The sequence below is a fragment of the Oryx dammah genome, unplaced genomic scaffold, assembly GCF_014754425.2.
Source record: "Oryx dammah isolate SB20612 unplaced genomic scaffold, SCBI_Odam_1.1 HiC_scaffold_28, whole genome shotgun sequence".
Lineage (NCBI taxonomy): Eukaryota > Metazoa > Chordata > Mammalia > Artiodactyla > Bovidae > Oryx > Oryx dammah.
Window position 1 is genome coordinate 456991 of NW_024070212.1, and position 23714 is coordinate 480704.

At 42.7% G+C, this 23714-nt stretch overlaps 1 protein-coding gene across 3 annotated transcripts in view; it reads left to right on the forward strand.

Moving 5' to 3' along the window:
- GPR161 (G protein-coupled receptor 161) overlaps positions 1 to 23714 on the forward strand; it is a 60081-nt gene that overhangs the window by 22063 nt on the left and 14304 nt on the right. Inside the window, exon 2 of one of the 3 annotated variants that reach the window (XM_040229942.1) lies at positions 14783 to 15200. In XM_040229942.1, coding sequence (XP_040085876.1) covers positions 14827 to 15200 — 374 coding nt within the window. In that variant the 5' untranslated portion in view covers positions 14783 to 14826. Of the gene's footprint in view, positions 1 to 13911; positions 15201 to 23714 lie in introns of those variants that run through there. The other 2 variants (XM_040229943.1, XM_040229941.1) reach the window with 2 other exon arrangements.

The following is a 23714-nucleotide window of genomic DNA, read 5'->3' on the forward strand; positions in this document are numbered from 1 at the left end:
AGTCGGACACGACTGAGTGACCTCACTTTTCACTTTCTTTCAGTAGTATTTAGTACATTTATATGGTATAGTCATTGTCACCATCTGTCTCCAGAACTCTTTTCACCTTGTAAAACTAAACCCATTAAACAACTCTCCTGTCTCCCTCTTACCAGCCCCTGGCAACCACCATTCTACTTTCCGTCTCTATGATTTTGACTACTCTTAAGTACCTCATACAAGTAGAATCATACAATATTTGTCTTTTTTGTGGCTGGTTTATTAAGACATTTTTTAAGAAATTGCTGTAATGTTTTCCACAGTAGCTGTACCATTTTACATTCCCGTTAACAGTCTACAAGGGTTCTGGATTCTCCACATCCTCACCAGCACTTATTATTTTCTGGGTTTTGTTTGGACGGTAGCCATTCTAATGAGTGTGAGGTGATACCTCATAGTTTTGCTTTGCTTTTCCTAAGGATCAGTGAAGTTGAGCATCTTGTCATGTGCTTACTGGCTAGTCATATATCTTTTTTGGATATGGAGACTTTTGTTGCTGAATTTCAGTTCTTAATATATGCTGAATATTAATTTATAGTCCTATATATGATTTGCAAATATTTTCTCTCAACTTGTGTGTTGCTCTGTCCCTGGTATCTTTTTCTTTCTTTTTTTTTTAATTTAAATTTTATTTTTTTACTTTACAATACTGTATTGGTTTTGCCATACATTGACATGAATCCACCACAGGTGTACATGAGTTCCCAACCCTGAACCCCCCTCCCACCACCCTCCCCATATCATCTCTCTGGGTCATCCCAGTGCACCAGCCCCAAGCATCCTGTATCCTGTATCGAACCTAGACTGGCGATTTGTTTCTTACATGATAGTATACATGTTTCATTGCCATTCTCCCAAATCATCCCACCCTCTCCCTCTCCCAAAAGTCTGTCCTGATATCTTTTGATATACAAATTTTTTAAATTTTCATTAAGTTCAGTTTGTCAATTTTTCTTTTGTGCTTGTACCTTTGGCATCATATCCAAGAAATCATTGCCAAATTCAAGGTTGTGATTGGTATATTTTTGTATCTCTTTAAAGCCTCACCTCCCCATATTTATTTATGTATTTATTTCTCTCTTTCAATCAAGTTATTAGACCAATAATAGATCAGTAACACATTTTATAATTCATAAATCTTTATTAATTCATTCTGCAAGCAGGGAGAGCATTCCAACTCGAGGCGGAAGCCAGAGCAAATTGGAAATGGCAGCATGTAAGCATAGCTGACTGGAGCAGAACGCACATAAAGGGGTTGGTGGGTGAAAAGACTGGAATTTAGACGAGGCTACACATGATGAATCTTACCTGCTGTGGTGAGTAGATAAATTGAAAGTAGTCTCATAGCCATAGGACCAACTTGGAGAGCTGTTATCAAATATTCTCTTGAACTGGGCACTTAACCTTTCTGAGCCTCAATTTCCCCACTGTATTCACTTAACAAACACTCATGTGGTGCCAAATTCTATTTTAAGCACTCTACAAATACTAATTCATTGATTTTTGTCTATCAACCATATGAGGTACTTATCCCTAAGCAAGGAGTATTATCTCCATTTGACAGAGTGGGGAATTGATGCCCAGAGAGGTCAGATAACATGTCAAGATCATAGAGCCAGTAGGTAGTGGAGCTGGGATGTGAACCCAGGCTCTCTAGTTCAGCTCATGCTCTTAACCATATGTCGTGCTGCTTCTCTGAAACAGGGAGAAGGACAGTTCCTACCTCTAAAAGTTATTCCAGAGATGAAACGATGTGTGTAAAATTACATTGTTTGTTGCACATTGTTTTGCCAATACTGATTGTTATTAGTTAATAATAACTAAAGAACACTTTTGAAATGGGTGAGATTCTTAAGGGCATAGAGAGAAAGGAATGGATCAAGTACTGAGCCTTGGGAAATGTTTTTGCTGAGAAACAAGAGCTTAGTTTTGGAAAGACATCAGACAGAGTTATGGCTGACACCTTTGTGGAGAGGGTCATGGTCAGTGAAGAGCCCTAGACTCCGGACTTTCCATCCCTACAAAGGAAATTGTTGAAGTTGGTGATGTTGTTTGATGTATATACAGAGGGGATCAAAGCCAGGTCTTTCCCACTGGCAAACCAAGAATTCAGCCAAGGACCACAGGGTCACTGGGGTTCGGACTCTAGCTTCTTTTCCGTCTTCTGGTACATGCTCCCAAACAGCCCAGGGTTCAGACCTGCTTTACAGGTGAAATGGGATGTTTTGGAAGAGGAAATTACTAGGTTTATGGTGCCCTTGTAGGGACAGGAACAAAGCACTGTGCATTGTAACAGACCCTGGGCTGGCTGGGTGGACACATCCCCCTGGGGCTGCAGAGGTCAAGTCATGAACCCACCATCTTTGGAACAACTTTCATGTGTGTGCCAGGGAAGGACAGAGAAATGCAGGGAAGGAGACCCAGGGGTCCTGGGATCTCTTTCTGGCTATCAGTGAGTTGTGTGGTCTGGTTTGTGGGTGGGATGGCAGTGGGGGTTCACTGTCTAGCTCAGTTACCTTAGTGGAAGACAAGGTTGTTAATTTGAATATTTTCCCCACCTCCACCCCCTCAACTGCTGCAGTTGGTGATTGATGTGTAAAATGCTTTGAGGTGCTGAGTTGAAGATCTCCTGAAAATATAGCCAAAATAACATCACAGTGATTTCACTTGAGTTTATTTGAAGTGGTGTTTGGAAACATTTCCTTCCCTGGAGGGTTGTTTATTTGAACCTGTCGTACACCTACCTATTGGCATTTGCTTTCTTTAGATGAGGGCATCTGGCAGTGCCAGCTTTTAGGCTGCTCACCTCTTCATAAAAATGGGAAGCCGCAGAACGAGCCACTGCCCCAGTTGTGTCTGTTTAAGCATATCAGAAGAGATATCCTAAAAGAAACTGTCTTCTCTGGAGAAGACTTTCGAAGAGGTCGGGTATATCTTGTCATGTCCATTACCCTTGTTAGAGCGGTGCCAGGAGTCTGCCTCTTACTGACCAGCATGATCTCACAACACTCGCCTGAGCCTTGGCCTGTGGCCTGTGGAATCTCAGGCTGTCGCTTTGATGGCCCCATTTGTAATGGGTATTTTGGAGGTGAATGAGGCCTCCTTTTCTTGCAGTGGCCTGTGGACTGGATCACAGATCTCCTGGGAGGTGAAAAACTTACTTATGCTTCCATATGAAGAAACTCCATGATACTAGGGTCCACGGGTCTATGGCGTGGTCTGTGACAAGAAGAAAAGTTCTCAAGAAAGAGACTGAGGTAGGCAGAGCTGTGCCTGAGGGGTCGGCCTAACCGTGAGAAAGGGAAGGTTCCTGGTATCAGTGTCCAGAGAGGTGGAGTCTTGATGGGCTGTATCAGATCATGGTGTATCAGAGTATCGGTCAGGATTCTTCAAGTAGCAAGTGACAGAAACCTAGTCAAACTGGCATAAGTGAAGCAGAAAATCACTGGCTCATATAACTGAGAAGAACAAGAAGATTCAGAATTGCATGTTATTTCACCAGCATTTGTGAATGGACTGACTCAGTGTTCTCCCCATCTACCTCTTTCTCCCTTTTGTTCTTATTCTCTTACCCTTTTTGTCTGTGAGCTGTTTCCTTGTGGAGTCCAAGATGGCCAGCAGCGCTAGGCCCACAGGCTAGTCCGTCCTCCAGCTGTTCCAGCCAGTGTCCCAGGTCCTGTGAGCGTGGCCTCAAAGTATGGGAAGGTCCTTTCCCAAAGCAAAGTCAGGGCGAACTCTTCAAGCAGAACCATAATATGAAGTGAAGGCTCACTGTGTGCCAGATCCTGTCCTAGGTACTTGATATAAATAAGCTCACTTGGTCCTCACGATTATTTGGTGAGGAAGATAATGTTCTTGTAAAATTCCTTTATATTTATTTTTCTTCTTTTTGGCCGTGCTCGGTCTTCATTGTGGCGCATGGGCTCTTCACTGTCGTGCACGGTCTCCTCTGGTTGCGGCGTGCAGACTTCTTGTGTTGTGGAGCACAGGCTGCAGACCTCGCAGCCTTCTCTGGTTGTAGCGCATGGTCTTAATTGCCCTGCCACATATGGGCTCTTAGTTCCCCAGCCAGGGAACCCACATCCCCTGCATTGGCAGACGGATTCTTAAGCCCTTCAGAAAGATAATATTCTTTCTTACAGGAGCTGAGCTTCAAACCTAGGTAGTCTTTAGAGTCTGTACATTTAACCACCATACCACACAACCTCTAACAAGTACAGGGCCACTGTAGGTTGATGAAAATCAGAATTCTAGGTAAAACTATGAGATGGAACCAGAACATATCGAATTTATCCAATTAAATAAGGGAAAGCGAGAGAATCCACCTTTATATTGTAGTAATTCTGTTTTTGCAATGCAAGACATTTCTAGAATTCTTTCTTGGAAATTAGCATGCAGGCTGGTCTATAAAAAACAATAGATACCTGTCTCAATATCCTATAGTGTTGCCTTGTTTATTAACCCAAAAGGTTATTGATCTCTCCCTCAGGTGACAAGATTTGGCTTTGAATGATTTGAGGTTGTTGTCAGTAATCTAACCCAGCAGACATGGGTTGTTGTCAGTAATCTAACCCATATGTCTCTGGGAATATTCAAGAAAACCAAAGGCAGTTCCCAAAGAGGACTGACTGTGATGCTTGGAGCCATGGCGGTTAAGACAAGGACATACCCAGCCTTTCTTGGTGACGTGGCTCAGTGGGCTAGCTCTCTTTCCCAGGGATAATTTCCGATGTGTTTATTCAAGCCTCCGTTGTGTTCTAGTGATATGGTTTCTTGGAGTTGCAGCCCAAGGTGATTTATTTGCTCAGGGCAGGACGTAGGAAGAGTGGGAGTGAGAAACGCCTTTGTATCTGGCAGCATCACTGGCCAGGAGAGTGGTGATGTGAGTCACTCTTGAATTTGCTTCCATTCAGTATGCCCGGGCTTGTTGAGCCCTGAGTAGGCCGGTCGCCTGCCAGGAAGCCTTCCCTGGCTGGGATATTCCCAATCCTCTGTCTTGTTAAAGTACACCCGTGGGGGATTTGCTGGGGCTTGTGCCAGAGGCTAGGGTTTTGGATTTTCCTGGGGAGGCAGCTCTTTGACCACATTCCCCTTCTGCCTTCTAGGGTGAACTGGACCAGATGATCTCAAGGACAGCAGCCAACCCTGGGTTCTCTGATTCTGAGTTCGCTAGTGTCCTTACTAATAGGGCCACTGGGGAGGAACCATGTCAAACAGTACTTTCTCCTTTTTTCCACCTATCTTTTGGATTGGAAGCTTGAACATTGTATTTTTATTTTTTTAGTGGCTACATTTATTATGCTCACACTCATATTTAACAATGACAAACTTTTGAAGGTTAGTCATTTATCAACAAATGATGTACCTACTATGTGCCAGGTACTTGTCCAGGTGTTGGGAAACAGTCATAACTAAGTCTCTGGCCTGAGTATAAACTAACTTGTTAGGAATATTTTTAGTACAATCATACCTTTAAGAGTTTCCATTTTGCTTAGAGTTTTAATTTCATCTTGGTTTTAAAGCTCCCAAGTTAGCGATTTTTATAAAACTTGGTGTTGATGTTTAACTTTTTAAATTTCATTTTTTTGCTTTTCTTATTTTAGATTCATCCATGTATTTACCATTTTCCGTTCTAACAGTTGGTTCTTATACCCTACTTCTTATTTCTGGATTCCGTTTCCTTCATGAAATGTATTTTTAAAGGGATTACAAGGCATGATCAGTAAACATTCAGTCTCTGTTTGCCTGAAAAGAATATTGTGCCCCCTCTTGAATGGTATTATAGAACCATAAGGCAAGAGTTCTTTTCTTTAGCACTTCTGTAATTATTCCACTGTTTTCTGGCCTCTATTTTCTGTTTTCTTCAAAAGAAGAGTCTGCTGTTTATCTAATTATTACTTCTTTATAGGGAAATTTGCTTTTACCATATTCTCTGTATCTTGGTGTCATTTTTCAGTGTGATGTTCCTTGATGTAAACTTTTTCTAATTTATCCTTAGAACTTGATATGCTCTTTTGTTCTAAGGACTCATGTGTTTCTTTAATTCTAGAAAATGTTCAATTAAACCTCTAAATAATACATCAAGCTTGAGGTAGACAGTGTCTGTCTACCCTAATGTTAGTTGGATGCTTTTGAATCAATTAACAGAAACCTAACTGAAAATAGCTTTAAAAATAATTTTGTAATTGTATTACTTTGCATAATTAGAAGCCAAGGTGAAGGTGACTTCAGGATTTGTTGACTAAACAATTCCGGATCAAGCCTTTCTTATTTGCCGTGCTCAGTGTGTTGGCCCAGCGCCTGTAATAATCCCACGGTGGCTGTCACAGCTCTGCTCTCCTGGCCATTAAGAAAAGACTTCTCTTCTAGGGTCTTTGTGAGATCAAAGCAGCTTTTCCCAGATATCCACTGACTTTCAAGAAGAAAGGGAGAACAGTGATAGTTTAGACCACTCCAGATCTGACTTTCAGAACCAGGGATCCGGTCAACCTTCTCTGAGTCACTGTGGGGAGGACTGTGGACACTAACACAGTCAGAGGTCTGCTAGTAAGGGAAAAAAGCTGAAGCTGGCTTCTGGGTAGACACCCAAGAGTATCTGCCCTCTTTCTCTCTAATCTCTCCAGGTCCTGCTTCTTTCGAACATATGTTGAATCTGCTTATCCTGTTCTTCATGTGTGTTGACTTTTGTTGGATATTTTTGTTTTTTTTTTTAAGCTTTTTTTGTTGCCTTCTAGGTAGTTTCCTCAGAGCTGTCTTCCAGTTCACCATCTTTCTCTTTGGCTGAATCTGTTGTTCAGCATACTCTGAGTATTTAATTTTGTTAGTTAAAATTCTGATTTCTAGAATTTCTATTTGGTTCTTTTTCACAATTATTATTAGTTTTTCATGATGTTGTATTTTTTCACTATGGTTTCTACCTCTTTTTCTTTTAAAGATTTTAATTGTGTTTATTTTATGGTCTCTTTTATATTTTTCTATTAATTCAAGTTCATGGAATATCAGTTCCCCTGGTTTTTGTTTTGTGGATTCTCTTTAAAGGCAAATGCTATGCATTCACTTTCATTAAATGTTTATTTTGTGAGTGTGGAAATTCACTACAGTCGCATTTTGTGTCTATTTCTGCTAGCATTAATTTTTATAAGAATTTATTACCTTGCATAGTACATACATGGAACAACAGACTGGTTCCAAATAGGAAAAGGAGTACATCAAAGCTGTATATTGTCACCCTGCTTATTTAACTTATATGCAGAGTACATCATGAGAAATGCTGGGCTGGAAGAAGTACAAGCTAGAATCAAGATTGCCAGGAGAAATATCAATAACCTCAGATATGCAGATGACACCAGCCTTATGGCAGAAAGTGAAGAGGAACTAAAGAGCCTCTTGATGAAAGTGAAAGAGGAGAGTGAAAAAGTTGGCTTAAAGCTCAACATTCAGAAAATGAAGATCGTGGCATCTGGTCCCATTACTTCATGGGAAATAGATGGGGAAACAGTGGAAAGAGTGTCAGACTTTATTTTTTGGCCTCCAAAATCACTGCAGATGGTGATTGTAGCCATGAAATTAAAAGACGCTTACTCCTTGGAAGGAAAGTTATGACCAACCTAGATAGTATATTCAAAAGCAGAGACATTACTTTGCCAACAAAGCTCCGTCTAGTCAAGGCTGTGGTTTTTCCATTGGTCATGTATGGATATGAGAGTTGGACTATGAAGAAAGCTGAGCACCAAGAATTGATGCTTTTGAATTGTGCCATTGGAGAAGACTCTTGAGAGTCCCATGGACTGCAAGGAGATCCAACCAGTCCATTCTAAAGATCAGTCCTGGGTGTTCTTTGGAAGGAATGATGGTAAAGCTGAAACTCCAATACTTTGGCCACCTCACGTGAAGAGTTAACTCATTGGAAAAGACTCTGATGCTGGGAGGGATTGGGGGCAGGCGGAAAAGGGGATGACAGAGGATGAGATGGCTGGATGGCATCACCAACTTGATGGACGTGGGTTTGTGTGAACTCCGGGAGTTGGTGATGGACAGGGAGGCCTGGCGTGCTGCGATTCATGGGGTCTCAAAGAGTCGGACACGACTGAGCAACTGAACTGAATTGATAGTACCTAATTTATAAATTTGGTACCCTGATCAGCATGGCACATGACTCAGTGTATGATTTCTCATGGAAAAAGCTTCAGTCTCCACCCAGAGCTTCAGATAAATGACTATTTTTGCCACTTTCCTTTGCTAACAAGAGGATTTTTTCTAATCCCTTTTTCATGGAGGAGGCAGCCCTTCTAGAACCCACTCTTTATGCAGGGTACTGGTTCCAGTTCTCTGCCTTGTGATCCACAGTCCTCCTCTGACATAAAAATCCTCAGCTGTAGGGGTTTTGAACTAGGACTGACAGGCTTTTGGCTACAGTTGTGAGATTACAACGCTGACTTCGCGTTCTCTCTGTTTTCTGTTACCTATGATTTCCCTTTCTTTTTTCAAATTTGGCTTTTTAAAACCTTTTGGATCATATTTAACCCAGCATTTCCATGGATTTGGAGCAGGAAAGATGTTCACATCCGCTGAGTTCATCACGTTTCCGGAAATGATTTCCATAATGAGTGAAAAACACTACGCTTTGCTCAAGTAAAGTAATTATACTTATCAAGTGCTTCCTGTTGATTCCCTCATTTGCCCTTTTTATTTAAAACATTTGTGTTTTATTCATGTTTATTCTGTTTTACTGAAGTATAATTGCTGTTCAGTATTATGTGTTATAGGTGTGCCAAATAGTGATTCATGATTTTTAAAGGTTATACTCCATTCATAGTTATTTTAAAATATTGGCTATATTCCCCATATTGTACAGTATATCCTGGTAGCTTGTTTTATACCAAATAGTTTGTACCTCTTAATTCCCTACCCTTTTGTACTCCTCCCCTCATGGTGTGTGTTAATCTCTCAGTCGTGTCCAGCTCTTTGCGATCCCATGGACTGTATCCCACCAGGCTCCCCTGTCCTGGAATTTTCCGGGCAAGAATAGTGGAATGGGTTGCCATGCCCTCCTTCAGGGAATCTTACTGACCTAGGGATCAAACCTGGTCTCCCACATTGCAGGTAGATTCTTTATGATTTGAGCCACAATTTATACTTTATTGAAGAGCTTAAAAAATAGTGACGGAATCCAGGTGGGTGAACCTGTGATGGTGGAAAGGCAAGAGTGGAGCATACCTGGAAAAGGGCACTTGTGCTGCGACCTGAGCCATCTCCACTTGCAGCACCCCATTCTGCACGGTCAGGAGATAAACACAGGCATTGCTTGTATTTGCACCCCTCATTGTAGCTTATTTTATACCTAATAGTTTGTACCTCTTAATTAATTCCCTCTCATATGCCTTTGGTAGCTACTCGTTCTCTATATCTGTCAGCTTCTTTTTTATTATATTCATTAGTTTCATTTTTTAGATTGCACATATAAGTGATAACACACAGTAATTGGTTTATTTCACTTAGCATAATACTCTCCATGTCCATTCATGTTGTTGCCAATGAAAAAAAGTACTGTGTTTTTATGAAACGTGTGGTTTATCCTCACTCCCAGGGAGCGAACAGTTTAGTGGGAATAAAGAGGAGCATGCTGTTAATTACAAGACGTATTAGGGGGACACTGCTTTGCTTGGCTAAAGTAATTATACCTCATGAAGTACTTCCTGTTCACCCTGTCATTTGCCTTTTATGTTTTAAATTTCTTCATCTTTCTAACTGCATTCTGGGAAATTTCCTTGAACCTGTTTTTATATTTGAATAGTGAGTTCGTACAGATACCTGCCGTAAGCAAGCTAACACCACAGGGTTCTTCCTCACCTTTCTCTGTTCTGTGATTTGTTTCTTCTTTCTCCCACAGTTAGAAATGTGTTTCCCAATGTAAGCATGTATATTCAGTTGCTCTACACTCAAAAAGAATTGTAAACTTAAAACACCATTTACAACATCTAACCTGCTGTGTAAACTTAGTGGTTCTCTTGTCTATACAATATACACGGTTAAGAGTTTATAGTCAAAACATTGTATTTAAAAAGCTACTTAACTTAATTCTTTTATTTGTTTGATTGTTATCAATCTAACACATAGTTTGGCTTATTTTTTTTTTCTGTTTGCAATCAATTATACATTTACTTTGGCTTTATTGACTGTGCCAAAGCCTTTGACTGTGTGGATCACAATAAACTGTGGAAAATTCTCAAAGAGATGGGAATACCTGACCACCTGACCTGCCTCTTGAGAAACCTATATGCAGGTCAGGAAGCAACAGTTAGAACTGGACGTGGAACAACAGACTGGTTCCAAATAGGAAAAGGAGTCCGTCAAGGCTGTATATTGTCACCCTGCTTATTTAACTTATATACAGAGTACATCATGAGAAACGCTGGACTGGATGAAGCACAAGCTGGAATCAAGATTACCAGGAGAAATATCAATAACCTCAGATATGCAGATGACACCACCCTTATGGCAGAAAGTGAAGAGGAACTAAAAAGCCTCTTGATGAAAGTAAAGGAGGAGAGTGAAAAAGTTGGCTTAAAGCTCAACATTCAGAAAACGAAGATCATGGCATCTGGTCCCATCACTTTATGGGAAATAGATGGGGAAACAGTGGAAACAATGTCAGACTTTATTTTTGGGGGTTCCAAAATCACTGCAGATGGTGATTGCAGCCATGAAATTAAAAGACGCTTACTTACTCCTTGGAAGGAGTCTATGCTTGTCTATGACCAACCTAGACAGCATTTTAAAAAGCAGAGACGTTACTTTGCCAACAAAGATCCATCTAGTCAGGGCTATGGTTTTTCCTGTGGTCATGTATGGATGTGAGAGTTGGACTGTGAAGAAAAAGCTGAGCGCTGAAGAATTGATGCTTTTGAAGTGTGGTGTTGGAGAAGACTCTTGAGAGTCCCTTGGACTGCAAGGAGATCCAACCAGTCCATTCTAAAGGAGATCAGTCCTGGGTGTTCTTTAGAAGGAATGATGCTAAAGCTGAAACTCCAATACTTTGGCCACCTCATGCAAAGCTTTGGCTCATTGGAAAAGACTCTGATGCTAGGAGGGATTGGGGGCAGGAGGAGAAGGGGATAACAGAGGATGAGATGGCTGGATGGCATCACCAACTCAATAGATGTGAGTTTGAGTGAACTCCGGGAGATGGTGAGGGACAGGGAGGCCTGGCGTGCTGATTCATGGGGTTGCAAAGAGTCGGACACGACTGAGTGACTGAACTGAATTGAACTGATACATTTACTTTTTATATACATTTTTATTCAACTTAGTATGTAAAATGTTTACATGGTTCAAAAATCAAAACTGTGGGACTTCACTGGTGGCTCGGTGGTAAAGAATGCAGGAGACACTAGTTCAATCCCTGATAATGGAAAGATCCCGCACGCTGCACACAACTATGGAGCCTGTGCTCTAGTGCCCAGGAGCCCACGTGACCCAGCTGCTGAAGTCCGAGCACCCTAGAGTCTGTGCTCCACAACAAGAGAAGCCGCCTCAATGAGAAGCCCACACCCTGCAACGAAACGTAGCCCCTGGTTTCTGCAACTAGAGAAAGACACACACAACAAGGACCCAGTATAGCCAACAATAAGTAGATAGAATTTAAAAATTTTTTACATAATCTACCTTTCAAGAAAAAAATCAAAAGTGTAAAAACATACTTAGAGAAGTCTACTTCCATGTGTATCTTAGTTTCTGGTTATCTTTCCTACTTTTCTTTTTGCATAATTAAATATGAAGAGTGAAAATGTGTTAAGTTGCTCAGTCGTGTCCAACTCTTTGCAGCCCCACGGCTCCTCTGTCCATGGAATTCTCCAGGTGAGAATACTGGAGTGGGTTGCCATTTCCTTCTCCACGGATCTTCCCGACCCAGGGATCGAACCCAGGTCTCCTGCATTGCAGGCAGATTCTTTACTGTCTGAGTCACATATATTTATGTATATTTAATGTGCAAATCTGTTATTTCTCCCCTTTTCTCAAACATTTTCTTTTTTTAATAACTGCCTTAATGAATAAAATAACCCTGTGTATCTACTATTTTATATTATGAACCTATATCTTCAGAATAAATATCTAGGGATGGAATTGCTAGATCAAAGGTTAGGGGCCTATGTAGCTTTGTTAGGTATTGCCAGATGCTCCTCCCTTCAGTTCTTAGACTTCGAATTCCCATGCGGAGGGTAGGAGAATGCCTGCTGGCCCATAGCCTCCCCAGCAGAGTGTGTTGCCAAACGTTTGAGTTTTTACTGGCCTGAAAGGAAAGAAATAGTACTTCAATGTAATTTTAGTGTCCATTCCTGTTATTTTGAATGAAACGGAACATCTTTTCATGCATTTAAGTACAATTAGTGTATCTTTTTCTGTGAAATCTCTGTGTATGTCTTTTTTCAAGTTTTATTGAGATATATTTGACACATAATACTGTATAAGCTTCAGTTGTACATGATGATTTGATATATGTGCATATTGCAAAACGATTACCACCATAAATTTCGTTAACATCCATTATCTCATATAGTTGCCATTTTTAAAAAATGTCTTTTACCCACTTTTCTACCTTTTTGTTTTTAGGAATTCCTTATAAATTAGAATGATTAGTCTTCTGTGATATACGTTTTAAGTATTTTCTGCCATTTTGTCATTTATCTAATGACTCAGAATTTGTTTTGTTTACCGCAGTGTTATCACTTATACAGTTAAGTATAACATGCTTATAGGACCTTTATTTGAGATGTGCTTAATTGCTCAGTCATGTCTGACTCTCTGCGATACTATGGGCTGCAGCCTACCAGGCTTCTCTGTCCATGGGATTTTCCAGGCGAGAATACTGGAATGGGTTGCATTTCCTTCTCCGGGGAATCTTCTCAACCCAGGGATTGAACCAGTTAATAATTTACTTATAAGAATGAACAAAATTTAGAACTCAAGGAATAAAATCCAAAATAAGCTAACAAAGAAACAGAAGGTGTAATTATAAAGTATATTTATCACACAAAACTGGAGTACCTAACATATTGCATAGCTGAATCAAAATTCAGAATATTTCAGCAGCCTGGAAATATGAACCAAAATGCATAAAATGATGTTTTGTACTTAGGCTTAAAAACACTAATTCCATAAGTTCAAGCCTGGGGACACCTGCCTTTACATAAACTCATATGTGTATAAGCAAACCTTGGATTTTAATTGACCACACATTTGTATAAGTCCAATAGGGTGATAACAGTTGCTAAAAGAAAATGCACTCTTAGAATGAACAATAATAGATTATCCTGATGATGGAGAAAATTTTCCCTTTATACTCACCATTTACCAGATATCCAGAATGGTATGTTCAGTTCAGAGGACCACAAATCAATAGGGTCATTGAAATTGGTGAGAAACTGAGGAAGTCTGGCTTAGTAGAATCCAGAAGTCACATCAGGAACCTAGAGATTTAATCTGGAGAAAAGAAGCAAGTCGTGTGTGAAGTATTTGAAGGCCGTCAAGGGTAGGTGGGATGAGAATTACTTGATGCTATTCAAGCTGGCAGGGTCTGTGGTTGTGACCTATGAATGAGGCTTGCTGTAAAGGGAGACTCTTTAAACTGACCTTTAGGGCTGCTGGGAAGGGGAAGGACTCCCTTCCTTAACTACCAGCTCCCTGTGGCCAAAGGTGTCTGGACAGAGGGTTCTGGTCCAGCGGAGACCGTGGGCTGCTGCTGTGTAGGCAGTCTAGGCCCCAGGGTTCTTGCTGTCTGGCTCGTGGAAAGTGATCTTTCCTTCCCTTCTGGTGTCTTCTCTTTGTCAGGAATAAAAGCAGGTGGGGAAAATGATCTGTGGGATTTTTTGGCTGAAAAAGTAGATGAAAATTTTGGAGAAACATTTGTCTGTAGGATTTGATGTTAAAATATGTCAACCTTGAGTTTTTACCGAAACCTGAGCCAGCATCCTGAGAGCAGGGACTGCCCCTTGTCGAGAATGGTATTTGTGGGCAAAGACCTCAAACTCTTATTCTCTTATCCATGTATCTTTATTGTTGGCTCCTTGCCCTTTATCCCCACGACTGATGAGAACAGCAGCAATGTCTCGGTATGAACTGTGCTTGTTAAATCCCTGCTTAAAGACCGCAGACTAATCCCTATGATAATTTTATTGTCCAACTTTAATGGGCGGAGGAATCAAACCAGAAGTGGGATTAACACACAGGTTCTGATTTGGTAATTCAGAGGTGGGCCTGAGATTCTGCATCTCTAGTAAGCACCAGATAATGTTGATGCTGCTGGTTCAGGGTCCACACTGCATTGCAGGGGTCCAGAAGCAACAGTCTACATAAACCACGTGGGCTGAATCAGAATCACCTGTCCCGTGCTTGTCTAAAATGCAGGCTCCTAGGCTGTACCTCTGTTCCCTGGGACTAGAATCTTTAGGGGTGGAGCTCAAGAATCAGCTCTTTGAGCTGGTACTGCAGGAGATTCTTGAGTACACTAAACGTTTTTAACCGCTGGTCCTGGGGAGAATGGATAGGAGGTTTTAGACTAGGGGAATGCGTTGTTCCAGGGAATACTGTGAGTCACATGAAGAGTTGGTTGTAGGAAACTGGCTGCCTCTGTAGAGCTTGCATGAGGACAACTGACGAGGATCCGGGGGGCCTTGGCTTCCCTCTGTAAAGTGCACATGCTGTGGTTTGATGACTCCTCTTCTGCCCCCGGGGCTTGTCTTTCCAGTCATCCAGCATGCTCTGCCCACCCCCTGCTGAGGTACACTGATCATGAGCCTCAACTCCTCCCTCGGCCACAGGAAGGAGCTGAGTAACCTCACCGAGGAGGCCAGTGACCAAGGGGGCGGCGGCGTCACAGAGTTCATCGCCATCGTCGTCATCACCGTTTTTGTCTGCCTGGGCAACCTGGTCATCGTGATCACCTTGTACAGGAAGTCCTATCTCCTTACCCTCAGCAACAAGTTTGTCTTCAGCCTGACCCTATCCAACTTCCTGCTGTCTGTACTGGTGCTGCCTTTCGTGGTGACCAGCTCCATTCGGAGGGAATGGATCTTCGGTGTGGTCTGGTGCAATTTCTCAGCCCTCCTCTACCTGCTCATCAGCTCAGCCAGCATGCTCACCCTTGGGATCATCGCTGTCGACCGGTAAGCTTGCCTCACAGAGAACTGAAGGATTTAGGAGTATGGGCCAAGGGGGATCCTCAGATCATGCCTTCCAAGCTGCTTCAGTTGCTCTGGAGGGTGCCAGGGGCTGTGCTGGAGAGGGTGAGAAAGCAGGGTTTTTCCTCTTCTTTCATCCCTTCAACCAAAGCACCTCTGATTTTATCTGATCTAGCTTGCATATAGTTTTATTTTTTAAAAGAAGTTCCAATACTTAAAAAAGTTCTAGAAACCTCTACTTTTCAGCTGATAGATGAGACAGAAACTGAGGAAGGTGGCATGGCAAAGGAGGCCCCAAGCCAGTTCTTCCCCAAAGTGCTGCCTGCTTTCTTTAGCTCAGGTTGGACCAGAGCTGCACCGGGGCAGCCTAAAGAAGAAATATTCTCCATCCTCTGCAGTGCTGGGGCCTGTCCCAGATGGAAATGAGAGCAGGGAAGGGAAGACAACTGAGGGAATAAAGACAGTGCTACCCAGGGGAAACAGTGGAAATCTGAGCTTTCCCTTCCTGTGGCATGGATGGCTCTAAAAGCAAGAAGCAGCTCTGCCTAGAGCTCTCCTCAGCTCTGCCTAGAAGGTTCTTCCAGATAGTGAGTTGGGCTGTCAGATTTGGTTGTGCAAGTCCTACAGGGTTTGACAACACGTTTCCAACCCATAGCATCATCTGCTTTCTTAGGATTTTGCCACTGGGCACTTCGTTCATCCCAGGCAAGGGTTCAACTGCACAGAAACGAAGAGGGGAGATTCAGATTCTGTTTGATTTACAGAATGGGGCTAGAGCTAGCAGTGGAGTCAGGGGAAACACAGAGGTTGCTCACCATGGCTGTCATCACTGGGTGACACAAGTCCCCTGGCTCCCTTAGAATCATCAGGTCCGCCCAAGGTGCAGGCCTCCACAAGGCCCAAGGCCAGACCCCTGCTGGTTCTCTGTAACTGCAGGGGTTAGAATGAAGGAAGCCATCAGGTGCCTTCTCCAAGTATGTTCTTTCCCCACCAACAATAAAAATAATACTGAAAATATAAATAGCAAAATAAGACATACCATGCAGAGTTGTATATACATTCTATGCAGAGTACCAAAGAATAGCAAGGAGAGATAAGAAAGCCTTCTTAAGTGAACAGTGCAAAAAGTGGAGTAAAACAATAGAATGGGAAAGACTAGAGATCTCTTCAAGAAAATTAGAGATAACAAGAGAACATTTCCTGCAAAGATGGGCACAATAAAGGACAGAAATAGTATGGACTTAACAGAAGCAGAAGATAAGAAAAGGTGGCAGGAATACATAGAAGAACTATACAAAAAAAGTCTTATTGACCTAGATAACCACAACGGTGTAATCACTTTCCTAGAGCCAGACATCCTGGAGTTTGAAGTCAAGAGGTACTACAAACAAAGCTAGTGGAGGTGATGGAATTCCAGCTGACCTATTTCAAAACCTAAAAGATGATGCTGTGAAAGTGCTGCACTCAATATGCCAGCAACTTTGGAAAATTCAGCAGTGGCCACAGGACTGGAAAAAGTCAGTTTTCATTCGAATCCCAAAGAAGGGCCATACCAAAGAATGTTCAAACTACCGCACAATTGTACTCATTTCACATGCTAGCAAGGTAATATTCAAAATCCTTCAAGCTAGGCTTTAACAGTATGTGAACTGACAGTTTCCATATGTACAAGCTGGATTTAGAAAAAGTAGAGGAACCAGAGATTAAATTGCCAACATCTGTTGGATCATAGAAAAAGCAAGAGAATTCCAGAAAAACATCTACTTCTGCTTCATTATGCTAAAGCCTTTCACTGCGTGGATCACAACAAACTAAGGAAAATTCTTAAGAAGATGGGAATACCAGATTACCTTACCTGCCTCCTGAGAAACCTGTATGCAGGTCAGGAAGCAACAGTTAGAACTGGACATGGAATGATGGACCAGTTCAAAACTGGAAAAGGAGTATGTCAAGGCTGTATATTGCACTCTGCTTATTTAACTTTTATGCAGAGTACATCATGCGAAATCCCAGGCTGGATGAAGCTTTAGCTGGAATCAGTACTGCCAGGAGAAATATCAGTAACCTCAGATATGCAGATGACACCATCCTAATGACAGAAAGTGAAGAGGAACTAAAGAATCTCTTGATGAAAGTGAAAGAGGAGAGTGAAAAAGCTGGCTTAGAACTCACCATTCAAAAAACTAAGGTCATGGCATCTAGTCCCGTCACTACATGGCAAATAGATGGGTAAAAAGTAGAAACAGTGACAGACTTTATTTTCTTGGACTCCAAAATCACTGTGGGTTGTGTCTACAGCCATGAAATTAAAAGATGCTTTCTCCTTGGAAGAAAAGCTATGACAAACCTAGATAGCATATTAAAAAGCAGAGACATGACTTTGCTGACAAAGGTCTGTATAGTCAAAGCTATGGTTTTTCTAGTAATCATGTGTGGCTGTGAGAGTAAAGAAAGCTGAGTGCTGAAGAACTGATACTTTTGAACTGTGGTGCTGGAGAAGACTCGAGGATCCCTTGGACTGCAAGGAGACCCAACCAGTCAATACTAAAGGAAGTCAGTCCTGAATGTTCATTGGAAGGACTGATGCTGAAGCTGAAACTCCAATACTTTGGCCACCTGAAGCCTCATCGGAAGAGCTACCTCTTTGGAAAAGACCCTGACGCTCAGAAAGATTGAAGGCAGGAGGAGAAGGGGATAACAGAGGATGCGATGGTTGGATGGCATCACCGATTCAATGGCCATGAGTTTGAGCAAACTCTAGGAGATTGTGCAGGACAGGGAAGCCTGGCATGCTGCAGTTCATGGGATCGCAAAGAGTCAGACACAACTGAGTGACTGAATAGCAACAAGACATATCCATAGACGTAGACATATCCATAATCCTACTAATAAGCGATCAATCAATCCCTGTTTACTTTTTTAGCATATTTGCCTCCAGGGATTTTTGGCTGTATGCTATAAATTTAGAAAATCGGCTCAAGGCACTGTGGTTTTGTGACCTGCTTTTTCACTTAACGTGATTGTGAGCATTTTTCCTATGTGCAAATGTCCTTTGAGAACATGTCTTTAGTGGTTACATGGTATTGCATCCTCTGGATGGACTATAGTTTATTTTTACAGTCCCCTGTTAGCTTTCTATTTTATGTAATAGCACTTTTGAAGAAGACGTATGTTTGTGAAATTGTGTTTTCAAAGTAAACACACTTTCAAGATTCTTGATGTGTGAAAGGCAGGCTCCCCTTCAGAAGGCTGTATGGATCTTCACTCCAGTAGCCACTTGTCAGCATCCTAATCAAGACTGATGATCAGCATTACAGACATAAGTGAGATTTTGTTGTCAGTGGGATGGAATGGGATCTCACTATTGTTTGAATTTCTTTTTTTTTTTTAAATCATTGCTTTTGGAATATCCATTTCTGGGTTCTGAGTCCTGTGGAAGGTGGAGTGGGGGCCAACAGCTCAAGAGCAAAGTAGGGGAATTAGTTTTAAGTGCCTCTCACAGAGCTCTCTGTACATAGATGTTCAGTAAATAGTGGCAGCTCTTCAAGGCTGTAAGCTGCTTACTTGGATCTGAGACCTAAATAAGCTAAGAGTGAAACGTTTTTTCACCAGCAAGCATGACAGATTCTCAAATCATGTCATCCAAATGCATCAAATGAGAGAGAATTTGCCTCTTTCAATGCTTTATTCTTTGATGCTGGGAATATTTGCTGGATATCTACTTTGTGAAAGGGTCTGTACTAAATCTCCAGGTAGTAGGATACAGCATGACTAGAATGTAGCCTCTGCCGACCAGGAGTCCCTGGGTTTTCGGCAGAGGCTGACCCACAGGTGCTGATGTGAACACAAAGCAGAAATAAGTGCTGTCACAGCTCCCGCTGCTGCTGCTTTACAAAAAAAAAAATTTATGTATTTGGCTGTGTTGGGTCTTATTTGCTGCTTTCAAAATCTTTAGTTGTGGCACACGAACTCTTTAGTTGTGGCGTGAGGACTCTTAGTGGCAGTCCAGTGGCTAAGACTCTGCCCTCCCATGCAGGGGGCTTGGATTCAATCCCTGGTCAGGAAACTAGAGCACACATCCTGCCGCTGAATCTGACGGTAGGTTCTGGAGCCCATGGGTGGGGAAAAGATGGCATTTGAGCTAAGTTCTAACAGTGAGTCAGATTGCAAGGGCCCCTTCCAACTTTTTCTCATACTCTTGTCTTTTTTCCTCCCGCCCTACCCCCCGCCCACACACTGTCACACACACAAGAGCTGCACCATTAGGTTTCCTACATAAAAGCCTCCGTTTATTCATTTGATAAACAGTTTATTGAGTACCTAATGTATGCCTGGCACAGTTGGTGCTGGGAATATGCAGCTGAAGAAGCTCATGGAGGATTTCACAGTGTAGGAGGAGAGACATGTGGCCAGGTAATTTCAGGACCATATGATGTATATATAATGCCAGCATGTTTAACATACTGTGAGAACACAAAGGAAGGAGCAAGGTAGAACATGGTGAAAAAGCATGGTCTGTGTTACATAGCCGGAGATCAGAGGAAGTATACGAACAAATTGACATCACAGTCACCCCACTAGAGCTTTAATCCAGGCACCTCAGACCCTACAGCCTGGCCCCCCTGTCACTCAGGGACAGAACTATGAATTAAGGACTTCTGCCTCACTATGATAACAAGTCACCAAGGCCTGGTTGTCTTTGGAAAATAGTTCATTTCCTTCTGCAGGCACAGCAAGATGGATTTGGCCAGCACAGTGCTTTGCCCAGATCTTTGACTATACTATATTTATATATAGTGCTATAAATTGTGATGTCTTCAAATATTTTCTTGGCAGGTGCAATTTATTTTTTATTATTGGCCACTTGTGTGGCTGAAAGTACAAACTGACTGGACTGGCTAATTGATCTCTTCATATAAATGATTGCCATCTGATCAGGATTTCAAATACCCCTTCTAACACCCCTGGATGTTAGTAGTTTTGGAGATTGCACATTTGCCTTTTATGTAGGAAACCTAACGCTGTGGCTCTTGTGTATATGACAGTGTGTGTGGGGAGTAGTGTGAGAGAGAGAAAAGACAGAGTGCGAAAAAGGGAGAAAGAGGTGAAGGGGCGGGGAGTGAGAGGGAGAGAAGGAATCCAGCAAGAGGAGGTGGTAGGAAGAGACAGGTGAGGAGAGAAGAGTGAGAGAGGATGGGGAGAAGAAAGAGATGGGGGCAACGTAAGAAAGCCAAAGAAAACAAGGGTAGGGGGCATGCACTCAACTGAAGTGTTAGTCGCGAGCCAGGCACTACACCCTGCTGTTAACATTTATCCCAGCTAATCCTCAACAACTCTATCAGACTCCCTTTGCAGATGAGCAAAGTGCTGTTTTGCAAACTGGCCCAAGTCCTCATGGCTATTAAGTGACTTGTCCAATTCCAAGGTGCCAGAGGTTGGGCTCTTAACCATTCATACAGTACGCAGTCAGTTGTCCATCACCTCTTCCAACCAGTATATTTAGTTCAAGGTTTGCCAGACTTGGCTCGGTTGACACGTCGCACCAGATACTTCTTTGTTGTGACAAACTGTTCCGTGTAGGGTGTTGAGGGGAACCCCTGGCCTCTGCTCACTAAATGCCAGTAACACCTCCTGGTTGTGACAACCCCCATCATCTCCAGGAATTGACATGTGTCCTCAGTTAGGAACCCTATGAACCGTACCTAAAGAAATCCATGAGCCTGGTTGGCAGATGAGCCAAAAAAGTCCATCTTGTAGCCCCATGATGAGAGAGCAAAGGTAGAGCATGAAAAGAATAGTTGGCTGGAGTGAAATTCACCATTGAGATGTCAGTGTCCCTAAACCTGAGTGTGGATGCAGACCCAGGTGGGGAACATCATTCGACCTGGGAGGATTTTCCCTATGAATAAGTCCAATGTGGTCACCTCTGGCTTAGCCTTGAAGTTGTCAGGGTTTAAGGTCCTGTTAGGATGTTTATATTTTCATTCTGGACTGGAGTGAATGAAACTTCAGCTCTGAAACAGTATTTTAAAAGAAAGTAACCAGCATTGTGGGATGGTTACTTACAGTGCTGTCAGGAGATTTTTCAACATAATATAACGTGTTCACTCCAAGGTAGCTGTAGTTGGCTTAGATTCTGTTTGTGTTTTTAGTGAAGCCATCTTATAAAAACAGGGGTTGTTTTCTGAGTGGTCTCATTGCAAGAGAGCTAAGCATTGGGGCCCCTATTGTCATTACAACTTTTGAGTTACACGTGACATCACAAAAGCCTCTTTTGGGACCAAGAGTGGTGCTTGGGCTCATGTCTAAAGATGAGTTGTTGCAGAAAAGATAGAGCATTTCAGAAGACAGTTAAGAGTATGAGAAACAAAAGGAAAAAACCCTCCATTTTGGCCTATGTTAACCTGCAGAGTATAGGGAGTCACCTTTGTTCTATATTTTCCTTTGAGCTTGCACACTAGGCCTAAATGAAGTTTAAGTTTAAAAAATGAAGTTTCAAATCAGTGAAACCCATTTTTTGTGTGTTTGTGGACAGATGTTGGCATGTTTATATCTTGATGAAGGTGTAGTAGATTTGTGCATTTCAATGTATATAAATTTTGCCCCCCCAAACCTTAAAACCAAAGCAACTCCTGGAGGGTGTGGGTCTATACAGGCATCACTCTGGCCTTTCAAGGGCTCTTCTGATTCTAGGGGACTGATCCCTCAGGAGCCAGCACCAACCCCCTGCCTGGGCACCCTGAGGGGCCTCTGGGATTCAGCTGGGAGAAATCATTGGCACATCTAGTGGAATTGCTCATGCTCCACACTCTAGATAGTCTGTGATACAAAGAAATTTTACCATTGAATAATAATCCTGACTGGTGTTGAGAACAGCCAGAGGACATGTTCAGAGGGCAGTTTATTAATTGTAATGATTTTTATGACTGGTTGAACAGGGTTCATCCGAGGAGCCCAGGACAGCTCACATTCCTCAGGCCTGGCCTCCCACACCCAGGTATTGCCCCTGAAGTATTGTCTGAGGTCAAAGGGCCTGTATGATTTTTAAATGGGCAGAGGAAAGTAGAAATCCCTGCTTTGTTTCTTTTTTTAAAGTGAAGAAAACCTTCCTGGAAGTGCCCCCAATCCTACCCTTGCAAACTCCCCTCACATTTCATTTGCCAGACGTTGTTACACAGGTCAGTGCCTCAGCTGGTCACCTGGCAAGGGGTAGGATACCATCAGCATGGCCTGATTCATCCCCTGGTGCTCAGAAAAGCCAAGGGTCCCCTGTGGTCACAGCAGTTTTGCAGGAACAGAATGAAGATTCTGTCTTCAAAAAGGAAAGGGGTTCTTCCCTAATGATCTAGGGGTTAAGAATCTGCCTTACAATGCAGGGGACGTAGGTTCGATCCTTGGCCAGGAAATGAAGACCCCACGTGCCGCGGGCAACTAAGCTCCTGCGCCATAGTTACTGAGCCCACCTACTTCAACTAGAGTCCATGTACCATAATGAAAAATCCTGCACGACTCAGTGAAGATCCCGTGTGCTGCAACTAAGACCTGACCCAGCCAAAGAATTAATTAATTTTTCAAAAAGAAGGAAGAGGGAAAGGTCAGTGGACAAAGACCCAGCTTTGTCCCTATTGCCGTTTAAAGAGAGCGCCCCCCCAGCTCTTTCCCCCATTCTAGCACATCCTGTCCTTGAACAAGACTTGCATCCACAATTTATTTGAAGACTTTATTTAACAGGATAGCAGGACCTCCCAGTCTCCCTTGGAGACTAATTACTGACAACCTCTCTCTCTTAGTGTTAAGACCTGATTCCCATCCTAAGTGTTTCCCATTTTACAGGTGAAGGAACTGAAGCTCTGAGAGGTTAGATAACTCCCAGGGACACACAGCTAGTAGACAGCAGAATCACCATCTGAACCCAGGAATTTCAGCTCCAAAGGCATGCTGCTTTCATGCGGCTTCAGGGCCTTTGCAAGATGCAAACCCAGATGTCAGCGTAAGACAGGACTTGCTTTACCATAGCCGGCGTGCAGAGTTTCTGTGATCGATCCCGTAATTACAGTCTCCCCTCCTCAGGTCTCACACTCGGAAGCACTCTTTCCAGGCTAGACCTTGGCAGGGCCTCACGGCTTGAGACCGGCAGCCTGTCTTGCCACTGATTACACAGTCTACACAGAGGTGTTGACTGAGGCAGCGGCTCCTCCACGGACGTTTATCTAGGCAGCTGGTGGCATTCAGGCTGTGGCCCCTGTTGCTGAGCTGCTAGTGCCTAGGGGTGACTCAGGAAGGTCCTGGTGGAAAAAGTGGCTTCACAGGCCACGTGTGGCCACTTCCTGTGGTCCTGCCTATACCAGGTGGCGTCAGTGTGGTCACCCCTGCCCCTCCACACGGGGCCTCATGCAGAACCACCATCAATAAACAGCATTTGTTTTGGATAAAAAGAGTCAGGAGGGTGGTGATTTACTTCAACCCCATGGTCTTAATACTCCCACTCATCCTGGTTAA